Source organism: Athene noctua, chromosome 7 (assembly GCF_965140245.1).
Source record: "Athene noctua chromosome 7, bAthNoc1.hap1.1, whole genome shotgun sequence".
NCBI lineage: Eukaryota > Metazoa > Chordata > Aves > Strigiformes > Strigidae > Athene > Athene noctua.
The window spans coordinates 45,512,420-45,539,727 of NC_134043.1; the positions used below are offsets into that span (position 1 = coordinate 45,512,420).

General features: G+C 46.9%; 3 protein-coding genes across 3 annotated transcripts; all 3 read left to right on the plus strand.

The window, feature by feature from the left end:
- Window positions 1-2,517: 2,517 nt before the first annotated feature.
- LOC141962406 (dual specificity protein kinase CLK4-like) lies at window positions 2,518-4,986 on the plus strand. Its single transcript, XM_074910529.1, has 7 exons — window positions 2,518-2,671; window positions 2,751-2,845; window positions 2,932-3,061; window positions 3,210-3,292; window positions 3,848-3,927; window positions 4,150-4,240; window positions 4,336-4,986. The coding sequence occupies exons 1-7, from the start codon at window positions 2,518-2,520 to the stop codon at window positions 4,543-4,545; spliced, it is 843 nt and encodes a 280-aa protein (XP_074766630.1). The 3' UTR covers window positions 4,546-4,986.
- Window positions 4,987-7,998: 3,012 nt separating this feature from the next.
- Window positions 7,999-13,050, plus strand: LOC141962698 (peptidyl-prolyl cis-trans isomerase-like 3). Its single transcript, XM_074911066.1, has 6 exons — window positions 7,999-8,100; window positions 8,765-8,839; window positions 9,619-9,712; window positions 10,363-10,430; window positions 10,884-11,002; window positions 12,634-13,050. The coding sequence occupies exons 1-6, from the start codon at window positions 7,999-8,001 to the stop codon at window positions 12,758-12,760; spliced, it is 585 nt and encodes a 194-aa protein (XP_074767167.1). The 3' UTR covers window positions 12,761-13,050.
- Window positions 13,051-20,395: 7,345 nt separating this feature from the next.
- LOC141962699 (dual specificity protein kinase CLK1-like) lies at window positions 20,396-26,083 on the plus strand. The gene is made up of 11 exons (XM_074911067.1): window positions 20,396-20,458; window positions 21,137-21,227; window positions 21,639-21,705; window positions 23,302-23,418; window positions 23,554-23,720; window positions 23,800-23,894; window positions 23,981-24,110; window positions 24,259-24,341; window positions 24,897-24,976; window positions 25,199-25,289; window positions 25,385-26,083. Exons 1-11 carry the CDS (start codon window positions 20,396-20,398, stop codon window positions 25,592-25,594), a joined length of 1,194 nt encoding a protein of 397 aa, XP_074767168.1. The 3' UTR covers window positions 25,595-26,083.
- Window positions 26,084-27,308: the final 1,225 nt, after the last annotated feature.

Genomic DNA, 27,308 nt, shown 5'->3' on the forward strand with positions numbered 1-27,308 from the left:
AATATCTCCCCGCTGAATGAATTTTGTTTTCGGACCTGAATTCACTCGGGTTTATTGATCGGCTGGACAATCTTGTTGCCGTTCCAGAAGAGTCCTCGAAGGAAAAGATCAAGGAGTGTAGAGGAGGATGAGGAGGGTCACCTGATCTGTCGGAGCGGAGACGTACTAAGCGGAAGATGTATAGAACATTCTTCAAAATTTATTAACTTTTCAGATAGATAAGTTCTTTTAGCGTAAGATGTGAGGGGCTTTGCAAGGCTTTTCTTTCTGTGTCTGGGGGTGGGAATTGTTTTTCTTTTCTGTAGAAATCAAATATATTTATTTTTTCTTTTTCCCTTTCCCTCCCCCCCCACCCCCCCCATAGTAAATGAAGTTAATGAACGTGGTAGAATGGGATCCCTGTAAATGTGCCTCGAGAGCTGTCCAATAACAGCTCTCAAACTAGGTATTTACAATTTAAAGCAGCACGGTCTAGAATAGCTTCGGGGATAGTACTTAGTGTTTTTGTGGGTTTTATTTTTGTTTGCTTGTGTTTTTTTAATAGCCGAGTAACTTGCAACTTTTGTGACTGAGGTTTTTTTCTTTATAGATGAGGTTATGGCTAGTTTGGGTGAAGGTACTTTTGGAAGAGTAGTGGAATGCATTGATCGCAGAGCGTAAGTCTTGACTTAAATACGGGTGATTTTTCTTACTGATGCTGTCACCGAGCGGGTCCTGAAGTGGGCGCCTTCGGATTGTGTCAGGTTTTACCTTTACTTCCTCATCTGCTGCTCTGTGTGTTTCTGAAAGGCTGCCACGGTTCCCAAACCGGGGTTGCTGCTCGTACAGCACCGGGAGGTGAGGGGTGTGCAGGACTGTGGTGGGCGAGGCGATGGGTGTGTCCTCTGCAGGTGCCCCCTGTTACCAAAAACTCGGAATAAAGAATTTATCGACACCAACAGCAGATAAGCAGACACTTCTTTATTGACGGCCGAGTGCGCAGGGGAGTCGTCTCACCGAGAGCGCACACCAAGCATCAAAACGATGCATCTTACGTAGAACTTACTCATACACGTTCGTTAAGTATTCATGCATAAACATATAATTTCTTGGAAACCATCCACATATTCTTCTCCTGTTTCTGATTATGTGCAGTGAAAGCTAGAAATGTCTAGAAATGGGTCTGGGGTGTAATACAGGTGGGTGGCCGCGATCTCCCCCCGCCGGAATTAGCTTCTGCTTAAGTTCACGGTTTCTTGGCCGGTACTCGCAAGCTGTTACAGTTGGTTTTCCTCGGTTCCCATCAATCCTAGACCCTGACAGCTACATGCATTCTTCTAGTTCTATGTATGCATTATAAATCAGGTTATAAATCAACCTGTGTTTGTTACCCAGGTTCCAAACGCTCCTACTGGTTAATTTTGACCAGTCACTCTGGCCTTGGTGCGGGGCCGCACAGGGATTTTAGAGTAGCGTTCGGTTGCTGGTACAAAGTGCAATAAATGTGAACAAATAATTTCTACTAAAATACCCCTTAATTCTATGTTCATATTAAATTAAACATAATTTAATTTCAGTTGATAGCAAATTCAGTAACACCCCCAGCCTGGTAGAGGTCGGGGGCTGTGGTGGGGAGGGGCCTAGAGAATGTGGGGCGAAGCTGCACCCCCCCAGGCGGCACGCCTGGGGCCTGGACCACCCCAGGCCTGTATAATGAGTAAGCTCTCGGACGTCATGTTGCTCACCTTCAGGGATCATCTGTGACGATGCAGGGCCATTGGGTTCCAGCAGTGAGCACCTTACAGGTCACAGATGGATTTTGTGCTCGATGGCGGTTTTGCTCTGTGCAAGATAGCATGAAACTGGATTGTCTCTCTCGTCGCTCTAGAAGGCATCTGACACCTCAGTTACATTTGCACTACTGAAATGACTGAAGGTGGCCTGTCATTTTTGACTGATGGTCAGGTTAGGCCATGGGATGTGGAAGCTCCTCCAGGATTAGCCCGGCGTACATAAACACAAAGGGGAGGTGAACGGGGCCTTTAAGAATAGTACTGATATATAAGGTATGGAGTGTGTTTTCAAAATTTAAAGATTTAGTCGGTTTTGTGCAGTGATGAACCTTGATTCTATTCAGTCTGTATGTACTTAAAAAAACCCCTTTTCTGATGAGGTTGCCATTCTCATCAACAATGTATATGGTGACAATTACTGAATAGTCTTGGTTAAAACCGCTCCTCGTTCTAATCGCTGTTAAAACCTTGTCTTTTCAGGGCAGACAGACATGTAGCTGTGAAAATAGTAAAAAATGCTCCTGGGTACTCCGAAGCAGCTTATGGAGAAGTGCACGTGCTACAACACTTAAGAACGCTGGATCCCAACAATACACAGTGAGTAGACAAGGGCGGCTGTACTTTGTTTTGGCTTTTAAGATTTCTGTGACATCGCTTTCTGGGCCGTATGCCGTATGTATCTCAGCGTTCTACCACTTCTGTTGCAATTGATGGATTTTCCTGCTCTTGCAGCCACTGCGTCCAGATGTTGGAATGGTTTGAGCACCATGGGCATGTCTGCATGGTTTTTGAGCTGCTGGGGCTCAGCACCTTTGACTTCATTAGAGGGAATTGCTTCTTGCCATTTTCGCTGGAGCACATCAGACAGATGGCTTATCAGATCTGCAGATCTGTGAACTGTAAGTATGTTTCTTTTTTTTTGCTTTATTTGTTAGATTTTCTTTACAGAATTTGCTAACTGTGTGTGTTACCTTGCAGTTTTGCACCTGAACAAGCTGACACATACAGATCTGAAGCCAGGAAATATTTTACTTGTGAATTCAGACTACAGAGAAGAATATAACCCCGAACTGGTAAGTTGCTGTCCTCTTCCCTACCTCCCCCTCGGCTCCGGTCTGGGTTTACTTGGTCACTTGCACCCCCTTGTGTGTCATTTCAGGAATGCGAAGAACGGAGACTAAAAAATACGGACGTCAAAGTTGCGGACTTCGGGAACGCAACGTATGATTTCGATTATCACAGCCCTTTGGTGTCTACAAGACCTTACAGAGCTCCTGAAGTGATCCTAGGTCAGTAGACATCTGTTCGGCTGCTCTTGAGCGTAGGACTTTCTGCCTGCTACGGAACTGCCACAGCTGTGTCGCCTGTCTCGAGCGCTCGAGCTGTGGAAGTGTTTGCAGTCTGATACACACGTGAACCTTCTGCATCTTTTCACAGCGCTGGGGTGGTCACAGCCATGCGATGTTTGGAGCATAGGATGTATCCTCATAGGATACTACCTTGGATACGCGGTATTTCAGGTAGGTAGCTGTGAAACTCCAAAGGATGCAGCGTGTATAATGCTCCTCAGCTTGGTGAAAATATGCTCCAGGGAGGTGGGGACTAAGGGGAAAGGTCTGTGCCAGAAATGAAGCTGCATTTCTCTGGAATGCCAACTTGAAGAGAACAGAAGCTGCAGGCACAAAGGAACGAACTTCCTCAGCAGAAGAGTGCTCCAAGTTGCTTCCAGTAAACATTGTGGCAGCAGCTTGATGGGAAGGATCACCCTGTGAACATTGGTAACACACAAGCCACACCAGTAACAGATGAGCTTCCTCTATCACCAAATATGCAGCAAATACCTGCATTCTGTCATCTTGACAGTATTGCTGAAACTTATCAACAAAGAAGAGAAAGGATAAGGCAGGGAAAAGAAACTTCAGTGCACTGTAACTTCCTTCAGGGAACAGATGACTAGAGCCTCTCTTTTTTCCTTAATCTGAAATGAGTTGCAGGGTACAGTCAAGAATGAAGTGTGGTTCTTGATAACTTCCTCTTAAGGACACACAAAAATGTCTCTCTCGCCTTCCTTCCAGACCAATGACGACAGAGAACACCTGGCCATGATGGAGCGAGTACTGGGGCCTTTGCCAAGGCACATGATAGAGAAAAGCAGGTAATTACATTTTCTGTGCCTGGACCGCTATAGTTTAAATATTTTCAGATTTGGCTTAACAGCACGTTTTTTAAGAAGTTTAATAAACTCGGATGCACCTTTGGCTGTACTTAACAAGCTGGCCACCTTTGTGGAACAGTCCCAGATCAGTTCCCAAGAACAAACGTGCTGATAAACTTCTAGCGAATCTTTGAATAACGAGCCCTGGTCTGTTTGTTTAAGGAAACACGAATATTTCCATCATGGCCGGCTGGACTGGGATGAACACAGTTCTGCTGGAAGATACGTCTCCAGTTGGTGTAATCCCCTAAAGGTAAGATGGCAGAGGGAAAAGGCGCTTGCGGAGAGCAGCTTTAAGTACAATTCCAATATTAAAACCCCCCATGTCGTGTTGTTGTCTTCCTGAAGGAATTCATGACCTGCCACAATTCGGACCACAGGAACCTCTTCGACCTCATTGAGAAGATGTTGGAGTACGACCCAGCCGAGCGCATTACTCTGGAGGAAGCACTGAAACATCCTTTCTTCTCGCCCTTGAAGCGGCAGAAAAGGAAGCTGCCTCCTGTAGCTGAGAAGGCTGATGCAGATGTTACACCAAAGAGACAAAAAAAATATTAATTCATAAACGTACAGGTTATTCATAAACGTACAGTTTTCCTGTTTTCTAGTGACTATTTTTATAAAGATCATGAAACAGCAACATAGTCTTTTACCTGTGAGATAGAGGTCAGCTTCCACTCCCTTCAGGATGCTGCTCCCAGACCCAGCACAGAGAGCAGCTTCGTCACTGGGGATGCTGCAGGACACAAGGGGCCACAGTTAAAGTCCTTTTCCTCTGTTCAGGCCTCACGTCAGTATTGCTATCGTTTCACAGTAACTACCACCTCCATTTTAGGGCCAATGAAAATTTGTTGGAGGAAGACACACATCTGTCAGCCTGAAAGAGTCATTGGGTTGATAAGGGTTTTTAACAAGGTTTTATAAGATTGCTGTTTTATAAGGCTGGATAACACTGATTTAGCGCATATCCTAAAGAGGTGCAACACAAAGATGCAAATATTGCACTTGAATCCATTCTCCCTGACCAGAAGTGATGACTGTTGTCTCTATTAGGCACAATACAGGATAAAAGTCCTTTGCAAACAGTGAGACTTGCACTTTATAAATTAAGGGTGGCGATTTAGAGTCAGTGGTCTAAACTTTGTAACCAGTGCTGCACCGGTTCCGACTACATCCAGTACCACAGTCATGCATCTGAAAATGTCCCCTAGTGTTCGTACCTGGTGTTCCTCACCAAGACAAATTCCCTAAAATACATTTAGGGTACTTAGAAGAATCATACTGGGGGGAAAAAAAGGGAAAAAAAAAAAAAGTCCTCAAATCATACTTGTAAAAGCTGGAAGAAAGGAAAATGAGGGAAGGTCCCCGCATAAAATGGCATATAACAACGAACCATTTAACGTTTTTTAAACGGAATCTCACCAAGGCCCTTTGTGAGCCAGTTATTGACTCCATGAGGTATGGCATCATACGCCGTATGCGGAGAGTAAATTCCAATTCTGTGCTCCAGGGCTCGGACCACCAGCCGTTCCTTCCAGGTCTTCCACGTTACTCGCTTGAGCGGTGTGAATACGGGAGGGTGGTAAGAAAGAATAAGGTCTGCCGCCTTGTGCACCGCCTCTTCCATCACCTCCTCGGTGAGATCGTTAGTGAGGAGGAGAGTGTTCACAGCGTGGGGAGGGCTTGGTTCCACCAGCAGCCCCACATTGTCCCAGCTTTCAGCCAGAGAGGGGGATGCAAAGTCACCGAGGGCAGAAACGAGCTCCCCGAGGTTCATGAGGGAGCGCGAGGGCAGGAGGCCCAAAGCGCGGAGGCAGCGGAGAGGCCGGCGAACCAGCTGAGTGCCGGGCAGCAGCATGCAGCTATCTGTAGAGGGGGCGAAACCACGCAGGAATAAGCCCTGGGAATTCGCTGGCTGGCAGAGCAGAGGGAAGAGTATTGCAGCGGCGAATGCCGCCCCGCTGACAGAGGGCAGCGCGGCCCGGCCTCCCCCCAGCAGGCGCTGCCGTCGGAGGCGCGCCGGCCGCGGGCTCTCCCTCCTGCCTCCGGGGCGCTCCCGGCGAAGCACCGAAACCGGCCCTTTAGAATCGTGCCAGAAACGTACGGAACTTGCCCCTCACCCATCCGCGCACGCTGCAACCGACCCGCGGGATCTAACCGGAGAAGCGTTTGCCTCTCGCGGGGGGGGAGGCGGGGGCCGGGGAAGCAGGCAGGACCGGGGCAGGCAGCCTCGAAGCGCCGCCGCGGGACCCCACGCTTACCTCACGCCGGATCGCAGCCGGAGCTGCAGAGCGGAACCTGCGCTCGGCCCGGCCCCGCCGCTTCCGCCGCGCTAGGGGGGCGGCCGCGGCCTCTTCGCCGCGCCGGGCCGGGCCGGCTCTGAGCCGCGGCGTGGGCAGCCCGGCCCCTTCCTGCCCGCCCGAGGGGAGCCGGAGAGCCGTTTCCCGGCGGCCGGCGCCGGGCCCGCGTCCAGCCTCGGCAGGTTTGTGCGAGGCCTCCGTGGGGCCAGGCGAGGGGGAGGGCGCCGGGGCGGCGCGGGAAGGCCGAGCTGGCGGCCGCGGGGATGGCGGGCGTCCTGGGTGGGTCGCTCGCCGGTGGAGGAGCCGGGCCGCGCCCTGCAGCAGCGGGGCGAGCGAGCGGAGCCGGCGTGCCGTGCGCGTAGGCCGTCGGAGCAAGTACCTCGCATCGGCAGGAAAGGAGCGGTAGCTCCGAGCCATCGCTGGTCAGGTGGGAGCCGAGGGCCGCTGGGTTGCGGGGAGCGCGCTCGTCCCTTGGGAGGCTTAACCGGCGGGTGCACAGCGCCGCGGTGCTCGTCCTGGCGGCCCGGTGCTCGTCCTGTCGGCCCGGTGCTCGTCCTGGCGGCCCGGTGCTCGTCCTGGCGGCCCGCCACCCTGGCAGGCAGTAGCCGGGGTGAGGGGCCGGGCCGCGGCGGGCGGGTCCGCCGGCGCCTGCCTGAGGCCTCGCCGAACCTGGGGGCTGCCCAGGGAGGGCAGCACACGCCGAACAGAGTGGCCTCTAAAGCTCTTGATTTCCACAGAACTGCGGTTTATCGTCATCCTTCCAAAGGCTGTTATTTGAAACTACTACTACGATAAAGGCAGTCTGATCCGGTGCTCGAACGCAGGTAGCTGTCTGTTGCAGATACTGGCAGCTGTCAGAAGGTGGCTCCGAATCACACCTCCCTTTAGGAACTGGCATGTGGCTTTTCTCTGTTAATTTCGGTCATTTATAAAAAAATACTCTTTGGAAAAGCTGAGATTGCTTCGTATAGACCTTCATCCTAGGAGAGGGTTTTTTGCCCCCACCCCTCTTTCTACGTTATTTTGTTCTGCTCCTTTCTAGTTCTTTACATGCTGCATAGTTACAAGTAAATTGCAATAAAATGTTTATCCACAGAGTCGCTTGAATGGCACTGTAAAACTGTGTGCTTTAAAAGCATAGGACCACACAGATATTTCAGAATCAAAAAGAACTGTGGACTGTTAGGAAAAAGCCCAACGGGTTTCATATGTTCATATGTTTTCTTTGCAGAAAATTGCTGTAGACGATCTACCTCAGCTTTTGAATAAGCAGACATGGTGAGAACAATAGCCCTTTCTATATATTTTAATTCTTCCTGAAATGGTCATCTAGTGGAAACTGAATATCTGCTCTGCATCTCAAAGGAATACGCATTTTATTCTGCTGTGAAGAACTGGTAATGAAAAGTTTAGGTTTTCATTTCAGACTTCTAACGAGATATTGTAGAAAGGAAAATAGGACAGGTTACATTGGTCTAAAATATAATTAGACCTTCAGTTCTCAGAGCCTAAATTTTAATCCTACTTTGGCCAATATTTGGTAATCCAGTTTGGTTTCTTTTACCATGGAAGCATTGTTCAGGTCGCAAACACACAGTCCTGCTTGAGTGTATGTAACCTACACTTGCAGGCATTTACAGTTTTTGCAAATCAGGAAACGAAGGTAAGACCGTGTGTCTTAAACTGTCCATACACCTCTTAGAGCATCTTCATGGACATTGTAGACTACTATCTTCACTTCTTCACTCGTATACTTCTGGGAAAGTATGCCAGTATCGGCATGATGCTGATTTTTCTTGTACGCTTCTCCCGAGTATAAACCCACAGTATCTTTTTTTTTTTTTTTGCATAGTTTAGCACTTTCCATAGGAGTACTGTGATATATTTGGCCTATAGAGATATATTTGCTTAGGTGGATGGGTAGCTGCCATTTTAAATTTTGTGAAGGTTATTTATAAATTCTTAAGAAAAGTGTGTCATTGTGCAGATTTGCTTGTTTGTGAAGGCAGATTTTATGTGGTGCCATTCAGAACTAGCCTTATCACTCAAAAGGCTTCTGGCAACTAACACACATCAGTTGTTCCTCTGACTGTAAAGCAGTGAGGTGTGTGTGCCACACTATCACCTGAAATGGAGAAAACCTCGATTCTTCAACTTTGCAATGCAGTGACTGTGCAGGTGCAGTTTGCAAATGATTAATGTATCTCTGGAGTGTAACAGCGTGAAACAGAGCTGCTGCATTCCTGTGCTGAACTTGATGTGTCCTGAAACTAAATGAGACCAAGTGCTTTCTGGTCATTTCACTGGAAACGAGGAAGAGGAAGGTTTCTGACAGTAGCCTTGCCTGTGGCCAAATAGCGGAACAGTGTTTATATGCATGTAACGTTTGCGTATGTTCTTGGTGGTGCTAGGACATCAAACTGAGTCTGTTAGTATTTCGTTGCTGATTTCATTATTATTTTCTGCCTCTTGCCCAGGCTGTCACGCTGCATACTGACGTAGGCGATATTAAAATTGAACTGTTCTGTGAGCGGACACCAAAGACCTGCGAAGTAAGTCAAGTAACAGAAGCGGGATTGCCTAGTGTCAGAACAAAGCAGTAGAAATAGTGAAGACTGTAGAGGAGGTGAAGTGGCTTTTGCAATTCATCTTTTCACGTAACAGAATACTAATATTTTAAGCCGGTACAGTGCCTATGCCACTTGTGGAAATCGTGCACTGTGTCATACTGCCTAGAGCTTTGCTGCCCGTTTCTCACCAGATGAAGTTTAGCCAAGGGCCACTTCTCTTCAAGTTCCAGCATCTCCCAAAGTGCCCTTTGCCCTTATGGGGAAATACGGCACATGGCCTGGGATTCCCCAGTTTCCCTGGGTTTGCTCACACTTGCAGAGATTTGGTTTTAAGAGAGTGACAATCGCTCCCAGTTTGTCAGAGGCCCCAGGTTTTCCTTTCTGCAATAAACTTAAGCTTAAATTCAAATAATTGACCTTTTAACTAATAAAACTGAGGCATGAAGTTGTTGATTACAAAATTGACATTTACAAAATGTTGAATGAGAGTGATGCTTCTGAGCATGTCTTAGGCTTCTTGTTTGTTCCTCAAGTCAGACAGCCTTGTGCTGTAAGCTTTATTTAAAATCCTTTGTGACACTGTCAAAGGGGCACATTAACTATAATTTGCTTATGACTGTTCTGTGGCAATTGGAATTCAGGTGGTCACCACGCAAAGCAGAGGCAAAAGGGTTAGACTTGGTCTTGCCAGTGCTGTCATTTTAGTGAGAGGATATTTGTTTCTGAATTGTTTGTTAATGTGGTGTGTTTCACTTCCTTAGAATTTCCTGGCTCTTTGTGCTAGTAACTACTACAATGGATGCATATTTCACCGGAATATAAAGGGCTTCATGGTTCAGACAGGAGATCCATTAGGTAAATTCTTCTGTTCGGGTCTCTCTATAGGAAAATAAAATATAAATAAAAGGAAATTCTAAGTATGAAAGTTTAAAACCAAAATGTAAACAAAGTAAAAGTAAAATATAAGAATTATTGTTTTGTTGACAGAGGGTTTTATGGGGAGATTAGCTTTCTGTGATGAGTTTACAGAGGAGCAGCCATTACCCTAGTTCTAAATAAACATGCAGTAGTAAAGCATTCTACAGACTTTTCCAGCTGTTTCCACTAAATATGATGGTTCTGCTGGCTCACCAGAGGTGGAACGGGTAGCAGTTGCTATTGTGGTTTCTCTGATTTCTGCCTGAAAGGCTACACTGCCTTTAAAGCATTTGGGGGAAATGTCCCAGACAGCGTCAACTGTTTGGGGGAAAATCCGATTCAACTTCGGGTTTGTACTCATACTGAATTTAATTTGAGGATATGTCAGTGCCTTGTTCTGCTACTTAATAGATGTCCCTTATTTAGAGTTATGTCTCTGCTGAGTAACAAGACACGAGCACCTGATCCCTGCCTCAAATGAATTACAGGCTATCTGTGGTCTTTGTTGTAAAATGTTATAACAGTACATTATTTCTAGAATTTTCAGTCTGAAAATCCAGTAGTGTATTGTGGTGCTTCTTTGTCAGGCACTGGGAAAGGAGGTAACAGCATCTGGGGCAAGAAGTTTGAAGACGAATTCAGCGAATACCTGAAGGTATTTCTGTGCTCGCAATATGCGGTTATTTTCATACGGATTTTCCTTACGGATTGGAGAACGCTCAGCATTGTGTTGTACTGTATTAAATACCTTTCTATTAACTGTGAAGCAAAGTCTAATCCTGCAATAAAGGGATAGAAAGCTTCTTGTTAGAAGGGGAACAGGCATTTCTGTACTTGGCAAGTTAAGTTTGAGGGTTTTCGTCACCAAGAACAGAAGTAGAAAGAATTTGTAAGTGCTTTTCATGTTCTGAAGGGAAAGAAGTAATTTTTCATTGTAAGGGCAATTTTGAGGAGCTAATTATGGACTGTGTTGGAATATATTTGCAGTCGAGATTTTTTTCCTGATAATGGTATTGAAGCAGAGTACTAGGTCACAGAGCACTTCGTGCAGGCTAAAGCCCTGCTTCTACACATGTGTATCCATGTTGAGGTTTTTCCCTTCTTTCAGCACAGTGTCCGTGGGGTAGTTTCAATGGCAAACAATGGCCCAAATACCAATGGATCACAGTTCTTCATCACTTACGGCAAGCAACCGCACCTAGACATGAAGTACACTGTGTTTGGAAAGTAAGTGATCCGACTGCAAGCCACCGTACCATAGCGTGTGGAGGATCTGAATATTTCAGGGCACATGCAATGCAAATTTAGAAGCTTCTGGTTCTAAACCTGTTTAAAATATTGGCTGTATATATGTAAATGTATGCTCTTGCACTGTCACCAGAATTAGTTGCTCGAAAATGCCACTCCCTTCTTCACTGCAGGGAATAAGGATATTAAAAATTACCTCAATAATGGACCATTCTTTTTCTTCTTCTCTGCCTCCACACCCCCCCCCCCCCCTCAGTTATTCCAGCTTGCCTTTTCATCCATGGCCAAAGGGCTGCAGCCTGATTTTCAGCAAACTCCAGAACAACTGGATACATGGTTGTAGGGTTTACTGAGAAACAAGAATCTGATCTGGGACTGAATCTGGCAATGGGTGTGGTACTGATGATTGTACTTCTGTTTAGGTGGAACTGTCTGTTGGTCAGATAAAAACCACAGAGCTTGTTTAAGATGCATCATTATTTAAAACATTCTTAATAGACACTACTGATAATGGATCCTTAAAGCAAATGTTCGATTTTTGAGTCTTTCAGATTCTGCTTTTTCTATCTCAAAATCATGGTAGTCTTTTCTTTTGCTTGTTAAAAAGTCTCTACTGTACAAGTGAATCTGCTGAGAAAAAGTTGCCTTTATTAAATGGAGTAAAATATTCAAAGGAAACTATTGAAATGTGAAAATACAATTTTCTATCAAATGTATTGTTTATAGGCATCTAAATACAGGTGTTCCCTTCATTTCTGAGTTGTTTAGAAGTGTGATTGACAGTAGGTGTTTTAGACTTGTTAGAAAAGAGTAGAGGCTCTGACAGGGGAACTTTGCCAGGTTTTCTGTGGCAGGTTTAAGATACTCCAGCTGCAGTTGCAGAATCAGCAGGACAGCACATGCAGCCCCTGCTGGCCTGCAGTCCCGGCGTCCTAGATTCAAAGCGTTGATGAATGTGACTGAACTGAACTGTGAACAGCACAAGGTGTTTTCTGCCAAGTCCGTTACTGGGAAATAAACTATCAAGGTTTACCAGAGCTAGTTACTTAAACAAAAAAAATAAGAGGTTTATTACAACAATCTCTCTTGCCACTTCTTCAGCCTGACAGGAGATCCGAAAGCTTAAGCATGTTTGTACCACTAGATTTACACAGTTATTTATGATTCGGTCCAATCTTGTCTTTGAGTCAGAAGGTTAGAAATGATAGTTTCACATTTGGAAATGGATTTTCCGGCCATCGGATTTCCGTCATTCACAGTGAAGTTTTGGTATGGAGAGCAGCTTGCTGCTACTGAAACCTACGGTATGATTGGTCGGTCCTGCCTGCCAGGAAGTGCAGCCAGGGTCTTTATACAGCTACGGCTGGTGTAAACTATGATACTGTCAGGTCAGTGGGAATTGTTTGTGCTTTTCAGCAGAATCTGTCACGGGTGCTTAATATTTCCTTTCAAAATATATGCCATATATAATGTTTTGGCAGTCTTACTTGTACCATTTGCTTGCAAAGTCTTTGCCCTGTGATACTTCACTGTAAACTGCTTTGAGATATCTCAGCTGTGAAATCTAAATCATTATTAGGAGATTCCCAGCATTTCTGCTTTTCTTCCAGAGTTATTGATGGCTTGGAGACCCTGGATGAGCTGGAGAAGCTGCCTGTGAATGAGAAAACCTACCGACCTCTCAATGAGGTTCGCATTAAAGATGTGTCGGTTCATGCCAACCCTTTTGCTCTGTAGCCACAGAGTGCCTCGACGCATTCTTTAGAGACTGGTCAGATGGACTGCTGGATTATGGAGTTTGAAGTGCCATTAAAGAGGGTTACTTGAGCTGGATCGTACCTTTGTTCCTTTTGAATCCTTTGAATGCAGGATTTTCAGGAGTTGTGACATTGTTTGGGAGTTGTCACAGAAAAGTCTTGTGCTTTAGAAGTCAGTTTTTCCAGAGTATCTTCTAGTATTTTGATTTTTAAACATTGCTTTTAATACTTGTAAAACAAGACTTTTAAAAATACATTTTTTCCGCCCCCAATCTTTTGTTTTCTGCCTTATCTTTCTTAGCGATACTATGTTGAAACAATGTCCTTTTCTACGATTTCATACTCCCGGTTTTCTGAAACTTTCTCGTGTAAATTCTAACTTTACTGGTTTTTAGAAAACTGACTAAGATGTGCAGTGTTTTCCCTTAGGCGAGAGCAGTGTCGTAGACGAAACCTTTCTCTCCTAGAGGATTAAAGACCGTGTTTAGAGGAGTGCTTGCTCTTGCGCTGCTGTGTGGGAATGGTAACCTCTTCAGCCTCCCCAGCAGGTAGATCGGAAACAATCGCTTCTGCCTCTGGCACAGCACTTCTGGTATGAAAGAGTGTTGGTGTCTTTACATAGCTGTTGACCAAAACTAGGTAGCGTTTGGTCTTACTTGACACCAAATGTTGTTGGACTCAAGAAAATCTGCAAGAAAGTAGAGAGGTATCTGAATATTGACTTGTCAAGAGGAAGCATAAAATACATGCATACTTATGCGTGTGTTTGGGTGCATGTATGTATATTGCTGATCCTATGCTCAAGTCACTTGGTATAGTAAGCATAAAATAACCTGACTCCAGCAGGGAAAAAAGAGTGATTTGTATGCATCAGAAAAGCAGTTCTCCACCTTGAGTATACTGGGAAAAGCAGAATGTTCTACTCTTCCGTGTTGTAATTTCAAACATGTATTTTTGCATCAGTTTGTTTTCATAAAGCAGGAAAAAGTCAACTCATTTCCACGGAGACTCTATAATATGTAGAGGCGAGAGGGTATATTTCCAGTTCCAGCTGTGCATGAAAGACCTGGACAGGAGAGTACCCACAGTTCCTGCATCCAACTCCCACCATTCCCGCAGTCCTCTTGGGACTCAGCATCACTTCGCAAAGTTCGTTCTCATATATGTGCCTTGTAATCCTTGGGAGGTCCGGGTCCATCTGACCTGCAGTCTGTTTCAGACCAGTATTTCCTGTTCTGAGACTTCCCTCTCAAAATAAAGAGGAGAACTTACTGAAGAGGAAGGCAAAGGTATGCGGGATACAGATAACTGAGGCATTAATGAGTCAAGTTAATCAGTACCCTCTCTGGGACAAAGTTGCTATATTGTGTAGGAAGTGTTACTTAAAGCTCCTAGCCCATGCTGCAGACTTAATACATTTTACCCTAATAACTCAGTCAGGTAAAGGATTTAATTATTTTAGCTCTGTGCTCTTTGCCATATGACTGGTGGTAAGAGAAAGTAGACAGAAGCGTGCAACTGCACGTTTGACTGCCACGCTGACACTACCGCCACGCAGAAGGAAGGACAAACGGTAAACTTTCCGACAGTGCAAAGGAATCGGTAATTTAAAATGCTGACACCTAGCGCTCAACTGGAAACAATTTCTGGCCCATTTTTTCCCTATGCAAAAAGAAGTCTGTTATGTGAAATGTGTGAAACACAGGGATGTTGGAGAACGGCTTGCCGAGAGCAAGGCCGTGGTTCTCTGCAGGAGCTGGTCACAGCCGCCTGAGGTAAACAGAGGAAAAAACCCCGGGTACAGTTATGCCTAACAAAGGACTGTTATGTTAACAAAGAGAGAAACTGAGGTAAACAATGGCCTTGATGGTAAAAACCACCTGGGGAAAAAAAGGCGGGCCAGAAGAGGGAAGATGCTGTGACAGATCTGAAATGCCACAAGGGGCCGGGACATTATAATGTAGCCTGTTACATGTGTCCAATAGATCTGTGAGGAGTAGGCATGGTTATTGTAGAGCGCTTATATAAGGGGTGATTTCTTTCAATAAAGCTGAAGCTTGCTCTGTCCTTCACATTGAATCGGCTGCTTGCTTCCTCCGCCCGCCGCAAGTGGCGCGCCGAACAGGGTTACCCGAACCCTGCTTTTCCACCGAACGGAACCCGGGAAGCGGCGGAACGGATTTTCGGAGCAGGAAGGCGATAAGGTCGCTGCCTGGTGCAGTAGACGTGTGCCGTCCCCTGAAGCGCCGGGATTTGTAAGTCTGACATTGGAGCAGCGGATCCACAATATTGCTTCAGGGGGTACTGCGAACCGAGGGGGCTACTGAGGAATCGGCCGCAGCCGTATAACCGGGAAAGGCCATAAGGAATTATATAATGAAGGCTGAATTTGGGGAAACCTAGGAAAAGCCAGCACTGGTCGTTAGCTACTGATCGGATATTCCTGAAGGTCGTCAAGCTGCGATACAGGAAAGGAATTAAAAGAAGTCTGCCCAGGCAGGAACAAGGAACAAGAGGTAGCCCTAAGACTTTTTGCTTTTTAGAAAAGCGGGGAGTAAGTCCGATAAAAAACTTAGCCGCGCTGATTGGTCTGGGCAAGGCTAAGGGACACTTTAAAGAGCCAAATTTATTGTTTGAAGAAGCAGAATGGTGTGATAATCTTTTAGACCCTGATGCTGTAAATCCTGAAAAAGAATCTGAACTGTCTGGTCTGTGTCCTCCCTTAACTGAGAGTGATCCGTAGGTAAAAGTGAGGCGAAAAAAAACCTTGGCGCAAGGGAATATGGACATGGCAAGAAAAATTCTTACTCCTGTAAGCTATGAGCAGAGTCGCCAGCCATGTTGGGAAAAACGGCATTTTTCTGTTATTCAAGATTTAGAGAGAAGCATTAATAAGGACGGGCTGCAAAAACTCAGACTACACCAGCTGTACTGGAGGCGATGGCTCAGGGATATCGACTGGCCCCATAAAAATTGGCTAACACTTTTAAGAAAAACCGTCATTCACGCCGGCACGGCACTCTACCTGGAAAACCGAGCGTGTAGATCTCGATGTTTAACATTCGGAGCTGGCGGCGGCGGCCCGGGGCCTCCCCGACCCCCCCGCGGAGCGGCCGCCTGCGGCTGAGCCCGGCACCGCGCTCTCGGCACCCCCCGCCAAAAGCGGCAGGGGGATGCGGCACAGGCTTAGTGTTCTTAACGGAGTCCTCGTATTGGTGATAGCTGTCACTCTCCGATGTGAGTGATGAGTGTCAGGAGCTCCTCTGTGTGCCCGTGTGTGTGTGTGTGTGTGTGTGTGTGTGTGCCCGTGTGTGTTTCTCCGGCCAGGGAAGCGGCCGGCCAGGAACTGCAGGGTCCTAGTGCCCGCCCGCTGGGGCATCGGTGCGGCGGTTGGTTCGGGCTCAGTGTTCTCAGTGTTCCAGGTGAAATACCTCCTCCAGCAGGAGGCAGTCATTCTGTGTTGATTGTTGTTTTGAATTTAGGTGCATACTCTGCGGGGAGAGTGCACCTCTGAACCATCTGCCTAATGAAAATACTGTTAAAAAATCATCTGCAACCTTACAGGGGTTGTTTGTTTTACCAGGGGTTGTAGATGCTGATTAGGAAGAGAAAAATCAAAATTATGGTCTGTACCCCTGTGTTCTGTAACAAAAAAGTAAAAAATTGTTCAGGTTGTTAAAGAAGCTGCAATTACTCAGGATTTGGATCAGCAGGTACCCTTTAAATATTTTTGGACTGAAACAGTAACACAAGGTTAACTTCTGGTAAAATTGTACTCTCGTTAAAGCTAAAAAATCTGTCGAGCTGACAGGCATTTTAGATACCGGTGCAGATGTGACCATAATATCTGTGAGCAGATTGGCTGTTAGCCCTGGTACCTCAAATGCTTTTCAGGGTTGGTGTCATGCTGTAGCAATTTAAAGCAAGGATCTCCTTCATATAAGAGGCCCAGAAAATTGGGTAACAAGTATTCATCCATTTATATTAAAAACCCCTATTGCATTTTGGGGTCATAAGTGTATGACTCAATGAGGAACTCACATTGGAGCAAATTTGTCTTAATCGCCACTGTAGCACAACCCACCCTGAAACCCACCCTGACACTAACACTCACCTTGTAAACCGAATCGCCTGTGTGTATTGTCCTGCAACAACTTAAAACTGTTATTAAGTCTTTAAAAGAGTTACAGACACTGTTAGGAGCCATACGTTGGATACAGCCGTCGTGGGCCTAACTCATGATGATCTGCATAGCTTATTTGGTATTTTGTGAAAAGATCCTTCACTGACATCACCCAAAGTACTTACAGAGAAAGCAAACCAAGATCTTCACCGTACAGGTAACAAGCATCGCAAGTACACTGCATTCCCCCAGGGGACAAGCCATCGTAGAAAGAACACGCTAAACCTTGAAAGTGCTTTTGCAAAAACAAAAGGGGGGAGAGATCTTGGCTCCAGGTCAACCATTTGCTCTGCTGTAAAACGCATGCATTTTTTCCACCAGAATGCCAGAGCAACACAAAAACGGTTTTTTTATCAAGCTAAAAACATCACTGCAACTTACCCCGAATACCAGACAGACTCCATCTCTTCAAACCTTTTAAACATCTCCCCTGTGTTACAGGTGCCACCAGTATTGTGTCGTTTTTTCATCACAGATACCAGATCGACAAGAAGTCCAGAGCAAAGCTCAAGTGTTAACAAAACCCTAGAAAGGGGTAACTGGGAAGGACCAGTTCCTTTAATAACCTGGGGAAGAGGTGATGCTGGTGTCTGCACAGGTCTCATCTCCAATGGTCACCGACAGGGTGTGTGCAACCACAGCTGAGGGTGAGAGGCAGCCAGCACTCGGGATCCAGCTGTGGGTGCCCCTGTGCTGACAGTTTGCGGTCTCTTTGACTGATCTTTTAAGCAGAATGTCTGAGTAATGTTTGCTACTGCAACAGGACAAACTACACTACAGTTGCCAATTCTTTTAAGAGAAAATGCTAACAGTAATTGCAACTCCTTAGTGAGATATATAGGTTTACTAGTCACTTGTGCCAAATGTAGTTTAGATAAAATATAGTTATTAATAAGGATAAGATGCTGTAAGAATGTGTGTATTCCACTTTCTTTGTTTAGTAATATTAAGAATTAAGAGCTCAAGTATTTAACCTTATTTAGAAACTCCCTTGGTTTTCCCCCTGGAGTACTGGCCAGGCTCCAGGTGGAACCCAACAGGAGGATGAAATCAGATGTTTCCGCTCAGAGAAAGTTGCCCGTTATTTTGGCCTGTTGCTTTAAAGGCTGGACCTGCTTGCAGCGACGCTGGATGCCTCACCTACGGATGGACGCATCACGTAGGGTTTCCAGTTTGTGAGGAAGGGCACTCTGAATTCTCGCTGCATCCAGGGTTCCCCAGCGATTGCGGATCTGAATGTTAGTACCGTATTTTCCTTACTGTTTATTTTTGTACTATTTAGTCATATCCCTTAAATATGGATAGTGAAATTAGTCTACTCTTTTTAATTAGAACTATTCTAAGTATGCTGCGTTTTGAAGTTTGTCTAACCCTTAACTGATACAGCTCTCAAACAAGTCTTGCAGGTGCCGCAGCAAAACAGAGAAAGGGGAGGGCTGGAAGGCATCGGCCTCACACAGCTCCTGACAAACAGCTAAGCTCTGATGAAGAACAGGCCTCGTAAGATAGATAAGAAACTGCAGAGTTGTGCCAAGGTGGCAGGGAAAGATCAATCAGACAGTAGGCATTTTGCCTGGGCTTAGCAACTGCTGCCGACCCATCCCAGACCTGTTTGGTATGGCATTTGTACTGGTCATTATGGTTGGTATAATCAGACAATCTGGCTGAGATGGCAAGATGTGACTCCTTCAGCAGTACCGGTGAATAGCACTAGGTTTTGTAGTGATGTTTATACAATGAATTTACATCTTGAAGAAGGAAGAGGGTTTAATAATGATTTGACTAAAAGGTTACCAATTATTAGATGTTTTTTTGTATTTACATGGAATACCAGTTTAAATTGTCATTGTCATCCTTTTAATGGTGTTGCGTGTGGAAGTGTTTTATGAGAACGATGGACTGAACAATAAAAGGGGTCTGGATCACTCAAAAACAAAAAGGGGGATCTGTGGAATGCCTGGGAAACAGCGGACATGTTATGAGTGATCCAGACTGAGGGCATCACTGTAATCAGGCTGTAGCTGTTGGGAAGAACAGCGGCAAGGCCGAGAGGATGAGAAACTGCGTGAGTAGCAAAGAAATAAGGATGCTGGGCTGTGGGAAATAAGATGTTTGCCTAACAGAAGAACTGCGTGTGAACACCGTAACGGGACCAACCGTAGAGGGCGTGAAGGCTTGTGGACAGTAGTATAGAACCAATCCTAGTTTGTTTGCTTTCATGTGATTGCTCTTCGACAGTATGTGGGGTGCTTTGTACTCGATAAGGTACCTTCGACAGTTTAAGGCGCGCTGTGTTACAGAGTCGAGCTGCCATAGACTTTCTTTTACTTGCCCAGGGGCATGGATGTAAAGATTTTGATGGGATGTGTTGTTTTAATCTATCCGACCACAGTCGATTAATTCAAACCAATTACCATGGATGAAGCAACGTTTACAAAAAACACCAGTGGTTGTCAGTCCTTGAGACAAATGGTTACAGTCTGTGTTTGGTCTGTCCCTATGGCTGCAAGGTCTGTTACAAGAAGGATTGCGGTGCTTAGGAATAGCACTATTGATTGTAGTAATTATTAAAATAGCATATAGTTGTATGATGACAAATATTAGTGAATTTATGCTTGTGCAGCCTGCACAAAAAGAAAAAAGGGGCAATTGTTGGAGAACGGCTTGCAGAGAGCAAGGCCATGGGTCTCTGCAGGAGCTGGTCACAGCCGCCTGAGGTAAACAGAGGAAAAAACCCCGGGTACAGTTATGCCTAGCAAAGGACTGTTATGTTAACAAAGAGAGAAACTGAGGTACACAATGGCCTTGATGGTAAAAACAACCTGAGGAAACAAAGGCAGGCCAGAAGAGGGACGATGCTGTGACAGATCTGAGATGCCACAAGGGGCCGGGACATTATAATGTAGCCTGTTACATGTGTCCAATAGATCTGTGAGGAGTAGGCATGGTTATTGCAGAGGCTTGTATAAGGGGTGATGTCTTTCAATAAAGCTGAAGCTTGCTCAGTCCTTCACGTTGAATCGGCTGCTTGCTTCCTCCGCCCGCCGCACAGGGACACCACGCAATTTGCTCTTTGGAGGATACATTAACTTTAGCCCCTTTTTTACCCCAAGCTGTACATTGAGGGCGATCCTATGGGACAGGATTGCGTCCTAGCGTTTAAAACACATCTGTTTTCCCTCTCGGAAAGGCTGACGGCCTTAGGGGCCCCCTCGCCGCCGGGCACCCCCCGCAGAGGTTCCGACGCGGCAGCGGCTCGGCCCAGCAGCTCGCCGGGGCCTGCGGGGCGTCGCGAGGCCTTCGCCCGCGTCGCGACGCCCGGGCGTGCCTCTGTGACGCGTCGCCGCGCTCCGGGCGGGCTCCTAGCAACGCCTTTTGGCGGCGGGCCGCGGGCCGCCAGTCGCGGCGCCGAGCCCGGCCGCGGCAGCAGCGATGGAGCGCCGGAGCGAGCGCCGGGTGCCGGAGAGCGCGGCGGGGCCCTCCCGAGCCGCGGAGGTGGGGCGGCAGGAGGGGCGGCGCGTGCTCACTGCGGCCCCGGCGGCCGGCAGCGGAGGGGCGGCGCCGGGGGCGGGCGGGCGGGGCGGGGCCGGGAGGCCGGCTGCTGCTGTCGGCGGGGCGAGGGCGGCCGGCCGGCGGCCCGGCCCTCGTCCCTTGCCGGGCCGTGCCCACGGGCGCGGGCAGGTCGGGTGGCCGGGGCGCCCCTGCGCGCCCCGCTCCGTGCAGCCGGCGCGTTCTGTGCCCGAGCCTTGTTCCGTGGGCGGCTTAGTTTGGCCACACGGCTGGGTTTTTTTGTTTGCTTGGGGGTTTTTAGAGAGATTAGATAGGGAAGTATTAAATCGTTCACTTCCAAAAACAATACGGTCACTGAAATCCTCAAGTAAGATTCAGTGAACCCATCTTTTAAAAGAAAAACAACTGTGTTGTAATTTTTTGCTGCCTTGCCGCTCTGCGTATCTCACCTGAAAACCTGTTCCTTGCCACGTTTTCCTCCTGCAACATAAAGCCTGTGCCCTGTGAATTTCCAGGGACTGAATTTGAAATTGCGCCTGCCAACTGACTGTGGCCTGGCGTGTATCTGAATGCCCGAATATCTCCCCGCTGAATGAATTTTGTTTTCGGACCTGAATTCACTCGGGTTTATTGATCGGCTGGACAATCTTGTTGCCGTTCCAGAAGAGTCCTCGAAGGAAAAGATCAAGGAGTGTAGAGGAGGATGAGGAGGGTCACCTGATCTGTCGGAGCGGAGACGTACTAAGCGGAAGATGTATAGAACATTCTTCAAAATTTATTAACTTTTCAGATAGATAAGTTCTTTTAGCGTAAGATGTGAGGGGCTTTGCAAGGCTTTTCTTTCTGTGTCTGGGGGTGGGAATTGTTTTTCTTTTCTGTAGAAATCAAATATATTTATTTTTTCTTTTTCCCTTTCCCTCCCCCCCCACCCCCCCCATAGTAAATGAAGTTAATGAACGTGGTAGAATGGGATCCCTGTAAATGTGCCTCGAGAGCTGTCCAATAACAGCTCTCAAACTAGGTATTTACAATTTAAAGCAGCACGGTCTAGAATAGCTTCGGGGATAGTACTTAGTGTTTTTGTGGGTTTTATTTTTGTTTGCTTGTGTTTTTTTAATAGCCGAGTAACTTGCAACTTTTGTGACTGAGGTTTTTTTCTTTATAGATGAGGTTATGGCTAGTTTGGGTGAAGGTACTTTTGGAAGAGTAGTGGAATGCATTGATCGCAGAGCGTAAGTCTTGACTTAAATACGGGTGATTTTTCTTACTGATGCTGTCACCGAGCGGGTCCTGAAGTGGGCGCCTTCGGATTGTGTCAGGTTTTACCTTTACTTCCTCATCTGCTGCTCTGTGTGTTTCTGAAAGGCTGCCACGGTTCCCAAACCGGGGTTGCTGCTCGTACAGCACCGGGAGGTGAGGGGTGTGCAGGACTGTGGTGGGCGAGGCGATGGGTGTGTCCTCTGCAGGTGCCCCCTGTTACCAAAAACTCGGAATAAAGAATTTATCGACACCAACAGCAGATAAGCAGACACTTCTTTATTGACGGCCGAGTGCGCAGGGGAGTCGTCTCACCGAGAGCGCACACCAAGCATCAAAACGATGCATCTTACGTAGAACTTACTCATACACGTTCGTTAAGTATTCATGCATAAACATATAATTTCTTGGAAACCATCCACATATTCTTCTCCTGTTTCTGATTATGTGCAGTGAAAGCTAGAAATGTCTAGAAATGGGTCTGGGGTGTAATACAGGTGGGTGGCCGCGATCTCCCCCCGCCGGAATTAGCTTCTGCTTAAGTTCACGGTTTCTTGGCCGGTACTCGCAAGCTGTTACAGTTGGTTTTCCTCGGTTCCCATCAATCCTAGACCCTGACAGCTACATGCATTCTTCTAGTTCTATGTATGCATTATAAATCAGGTTATAAATCAACCTGTGTTTGTTACCCAGGTTCCAAACGCTCCTACTGGTTAATTTTGACCAGTCACTCTGGCCTTGGTGCGGGGCCGCACAGGGATTTTAGAGTAGCGTTCGGTTGCTGGTACAAAGTGCAATAAATGTGAACAAATAATTTCTACTAAAATACCCCTTAATTCTATGTTCATATTAAATTAAACATAATTTAATTTCAGTTGATAGCAAATTCAGTAACACCCCCAGCCTGGTAGAGGTCGGGGGCTGTGGTGGGGAGGGGCCTAGAGAATGTGGGGCGAAGCTGCACCCCCCCAGGCGGCACGCCTGGGGCCTGGACCACCCCAGGCCTGTATAATGAGTAAGCTCTCGGACGTCATGTTGCTCACCTTCAGGGATCATCTGTGACGATGCAGGGCCATTGGGTTCCAGCAGTGAGCACCTTACAGGTCACAGACGGATTTTGTGCTCGATGGCGGTTTTGCTCTGTGCAAGATAGCATGAAACTGGATTGTCTCTCTCGTCGCTCTAGAAGGCATCTGACACCTCAGTTACATTTGCACTACTGAAATGACTGAAGGTGGCCTGTCATTTTTGACTGATGGTCAGGTTAGGCCATGGGATGTGGAAGCTCCTCCAGGATTAGCCCGGCGTACATAAACACAAAGGGGAGGTGAACGGGGCCTTTAAGAATAGTACTGATATATAAGGTATGGAGTGTGTTTTCAAAATTTAAAGATTTAGTCGGTTTTGTGCAGTGATGAACCTTGATTCTATTCAGTCTGTATGTACTTAAAAAAACCCCTTTTCTGATGAGGTTGCCATTCTCATCAACAATGTATATGGTGACAATTACTGAATAGTCTTGGTTAAAACCGCTCCTCGTTCTAATCGCTGTTAAAACCTTGTCTTTTCAGGGCAGACAGACATGTAGCTGTGAAAATAGTAAAAAATGCTCCTGGGTACTCCGAAGCAGCTTATGGAGAAGTGCACGTGCTACAACACTTAAAAACGCTGGATCCCAACAATACACAGTGAGTAGACAAGGGCGGCTGTACTTTGTTTTGGCTTTTAAGATTTCTGTGACATCGCTTTCTGGGCCGTATGCCGTATGTATCTCAGCGTTCTACCACTTCTGTTGCAATTGATGGATTTTCCTGCTCTTGCAGCCACTGCGTCCAGATGTTGGAATGGTTTGAGCACCATGGGCATGTCTGCATGGTTTTTGAGCTGCTGGGGCTCAGCACCTTTGACTTCATTAGAGGGAATTGCTTCTTGCCATTTTCGCTGGAGCACATCAGACAGATGGCTTATCAGATCTGCAGATCTGTGAACTGTAAGTATGTTTCTTTTTTTTTGCTTTATTTGTTAGATTTTCTTTACAGAATTTGCTAACTGTGTGTGTTACCTTGCAGTTTTGCACCTGAACAAGCTGACACATACAGATCTGAAGCCAGGAAATATTTTACTTGTGAATTCAGACTACAGAGAAGAATATAACCCCGAACTGGTAAGTTGCTGTCCTCTTCCCTACCTCCCCCTCGGCTCCGGTCTGGGTTTACTTGGTCACTTGCACCCCCTTGTGTGTCATTTCAGGAATGCGAAGAACGGAGACTAAAAAATACGGACGTCAAAGTTGCGGACTTCGGGAACGCAACGTATGATTTCGATTATCACAGCCCTTTGGTGTCTACAAGACCTTACAGAGCTCCTGAAGTGATCCTAGGTCAGTAGACATCTGTTCGGCTGCTCTTGAGCGTAGGACTTTCTGCCTGCTACGGAACTGCCACAGCTGTGTCGCCTGTCTCGAGCGCTCGAGCTGTGGAAGTGTTTGCAGTCTGATACACACGTGAACCTTCTGCATCTTTTCACAGCGCTGGGGTGGTCACAGCCATGCGATGTTTGGAGCATAGGATGTATCCTCATAGGATACTACCTTGGATACGCGGTATTTCAGGTAGGTAGCTGTGAAACTCCAAAGGATGCAGCGTGTATAATGCTCCTCAGCTTGGTGAAAATATGCTCCAGGGAGGTGGGGACTAAGGGGAAAGGTCTGTGCCAGAAATGAAGCTGCATTTCTCTGGAATGCCAACTTGAAGAGAACAGAAGCTGCAGGCACAAAGGAACGAACTTCCTCAGCAGAAGAGTGCTCCAAGTTGCTTCCAGTAAACATTGTGGCAGCAGCTTGATGGGAAGGATCACCCTGTGAACATTGGTAACACACAAGCCACACCAGTAACAGATGAGCTTCCTCTATCACCAAATATGCAGCAAATACCTGCATTCTGTCATCTTGACAGTATTGCTGAAACTTATCAACAAAGAAGAGAAAGGATAAGGCAGGGAAAAGAAACTTCAGTGCACTGTAACTTCCTTCAGGGAACAGATGACTAGAGCCTCTCTTTTTTCCTTAATCTGAAATGAGTTGCAGGGTACAGTCAAGAATGAAGTGTGGTTCTTGATAACTTCCTCTTAAGGACACACAAAAATGTCTCTCTCGCCTTCCTTCCAGACCAATGACGACAGAGAACACCTGGCCATGATGGAGCGAGTACTGGGGCCTTTGCCAAGGCACATGATAGAGAAAAGCAGGTAATTACATTTTCTGTGCCTGGACCGCTATAGTTTAAATATTTTCAGATTTGGCTTAACAGCACGTTTTTTAAGAAGTTTAATAAACTCGGATGCACCTTTGGCTGTACTTAACAAGCTGGCCACCTTTGTGGAACAGTCCCAGATCAGTTCCCAAGAACAAACGTGCTGATAAACTTCTAGCGAATCTTTGAATAACGAGCCCTGGTCTGTTTGTTTAAGGAAACACGAATATTTCCATCATGGCCGGCTGGACTGGGATGAACACAGTTCTGCTGGAAGATACGTCTCCAGTTGGTGTAATCCCCTAAAGGTAAGATGGCAGAGGGAAAAGGCGCTTGCGGAGAGCAGCTTTAAGTACAATTCCAATATTAAAACCCCCCATGTCGTGTTGTTGTCTTCCTGAAGGAATTCATGACCTGCCACAATTCGGACCACAGGAACCTCTTCGACCTCATTGAGAAGATGTTGGAGTACGACCCAGCCGAGCGCATTACTCTGGAGGAAGCACTGAAACATCCTTTCTTCTTGCCCTTGAAGCGGCAGAAAAGGAAGCTGCCTCCTGTAGCTGAGAAGGCTGATGCAGATGTTACACCAAAGAGACAAAAAAAATATTAATTCATAAACGTACAGGTTATTCATAAACGTACAGTTTTCCTGTTTTCTAGTGACTATTTTTATAAAGATCATGAAACAGCAACATAGTCTTTTACCTGTGAGATAGAGGTCAGCTTCCACTCCCTTCAGGATGCTGCTCCCAGACCCAGCACAGAGAGCAGCTTCGTCACTGGGGATGCTGCAGGACACAAGGGGCCACAGTTAAAGTCCTTTTCCTCTGTTCAGGCCTCACGTCAGTATTGCTATCGTTTCACAGTAACTACCACCTCCATTTTAGGGCCAATGAAAATTTGTTGGAGGAAGACACACATCTGTCAGCCTGAAAGAGTCATTGGGTTGATAAGGGTTTTTAACAAGGTTTTATAAGATTGCTGTTTTATAAGGCTGGATAACACTGATTTAGCGCATATCCTAAAGAGGTGCAACACAAAGATGCAAATATTGCACTTGAATCCATTCTCCCTGACCAGAAGTGATGACTGTTGTCTCTATTAGGCACAATACAGGATAAAAGTCCTTTGCAAACAGTGAGACTTGCACTTTATAAATTAAGGGTGGCGATTTAGAGTCAGTGGTCTAAACTTTGCAATCAATGCTGCACCCGTTCCAACTACATCCAGTACCACAGTCATGCATCTGAAAATGTCCCCTAGTGTTCGTACCTGGTGTTCCTCTCCAAGACAAATTCCCTAAAATACATTTAGGGTACTTAGAAGAATCATACTGGGGGGAAAAAAAGGGAAAAAAAAAAAAAAGTCCTCAAATCATACTTGTAAAAGCTGGAAGAAAGGAAAATGAGGGAAGGTCCCCGCATAAAATGGCATATAACAACGAACCATTTAACGTTTTTTAAACGGAATCTCACCAAGTCCCTTTGTGAGCCAGTTATTGACTCCATGAGGTATGGCATCATACGCCGTATGCGGAGAGTAAATTCCAATCCTGTGCTCCAGGGCTCGGACCACCAGCCGTTCCTTCCAGGTCTTCCACGTTACTCGCTTGAGCGGTGTGAATACGGGAGGGTGGTAAGAAAGAATAAGGTCTGCCGCCTTGTGCACCGCCTCTTCCATCACCTCCTCGGTGAGATCGTTAGTGAGGAGGAGAGTGTTCACAGCGTGGGGAGGGCTTGGTTCCACCAGCAGCCCCACATTGTCCCAGCTTTCAGCCAGAGAGGGGGATGCAAAGTCACCGAGGGCAGAAACGAGCTCCCCGAGGTTCATGAGGGAGCGCGAGGGCAGGAGGCCCAAAGCGCGGAGGCAGCGGAGAGGCCGGCGAACCAGCTGAGTGCCGGGCAGCAGCATGCAGCTATCTGTAGAGGGGGCGAAACCACGCAGGAATAAGCCCTGGGAATTCGCTGGCTGGCAGAGCAGAGGGAAGAGTATTGCAGCGGCGAATGCCGCCCCGCTGACAGAGGGCAGCGCGGCCCGGCCTCCCCCCAGCAGGCGCTGCCGTGGGAGGCGCGCCGGCCGCGGGCTCTCCCTCCTGCCTCTCGGAGGTGCGGGTACCTCAGATGGGCAGAAAAGGAGCGGTAGCTCTGAGCTGTCAACGGGCAGGTGGGAGCCGAGGGCCGCTGGGTTGCAGTGAGCGTGCTTGGCCCTTGGGAGGCTTAAGCAGGGTGTGCTCGTCCTGGCGGCCCGCCACCCTGGCAGGCAGTAGCCGGGGTGAGGGGCCGGGCCGCGGCGGGCGGGTCCGCCAGCGCCTGCCTGAGGCCTCG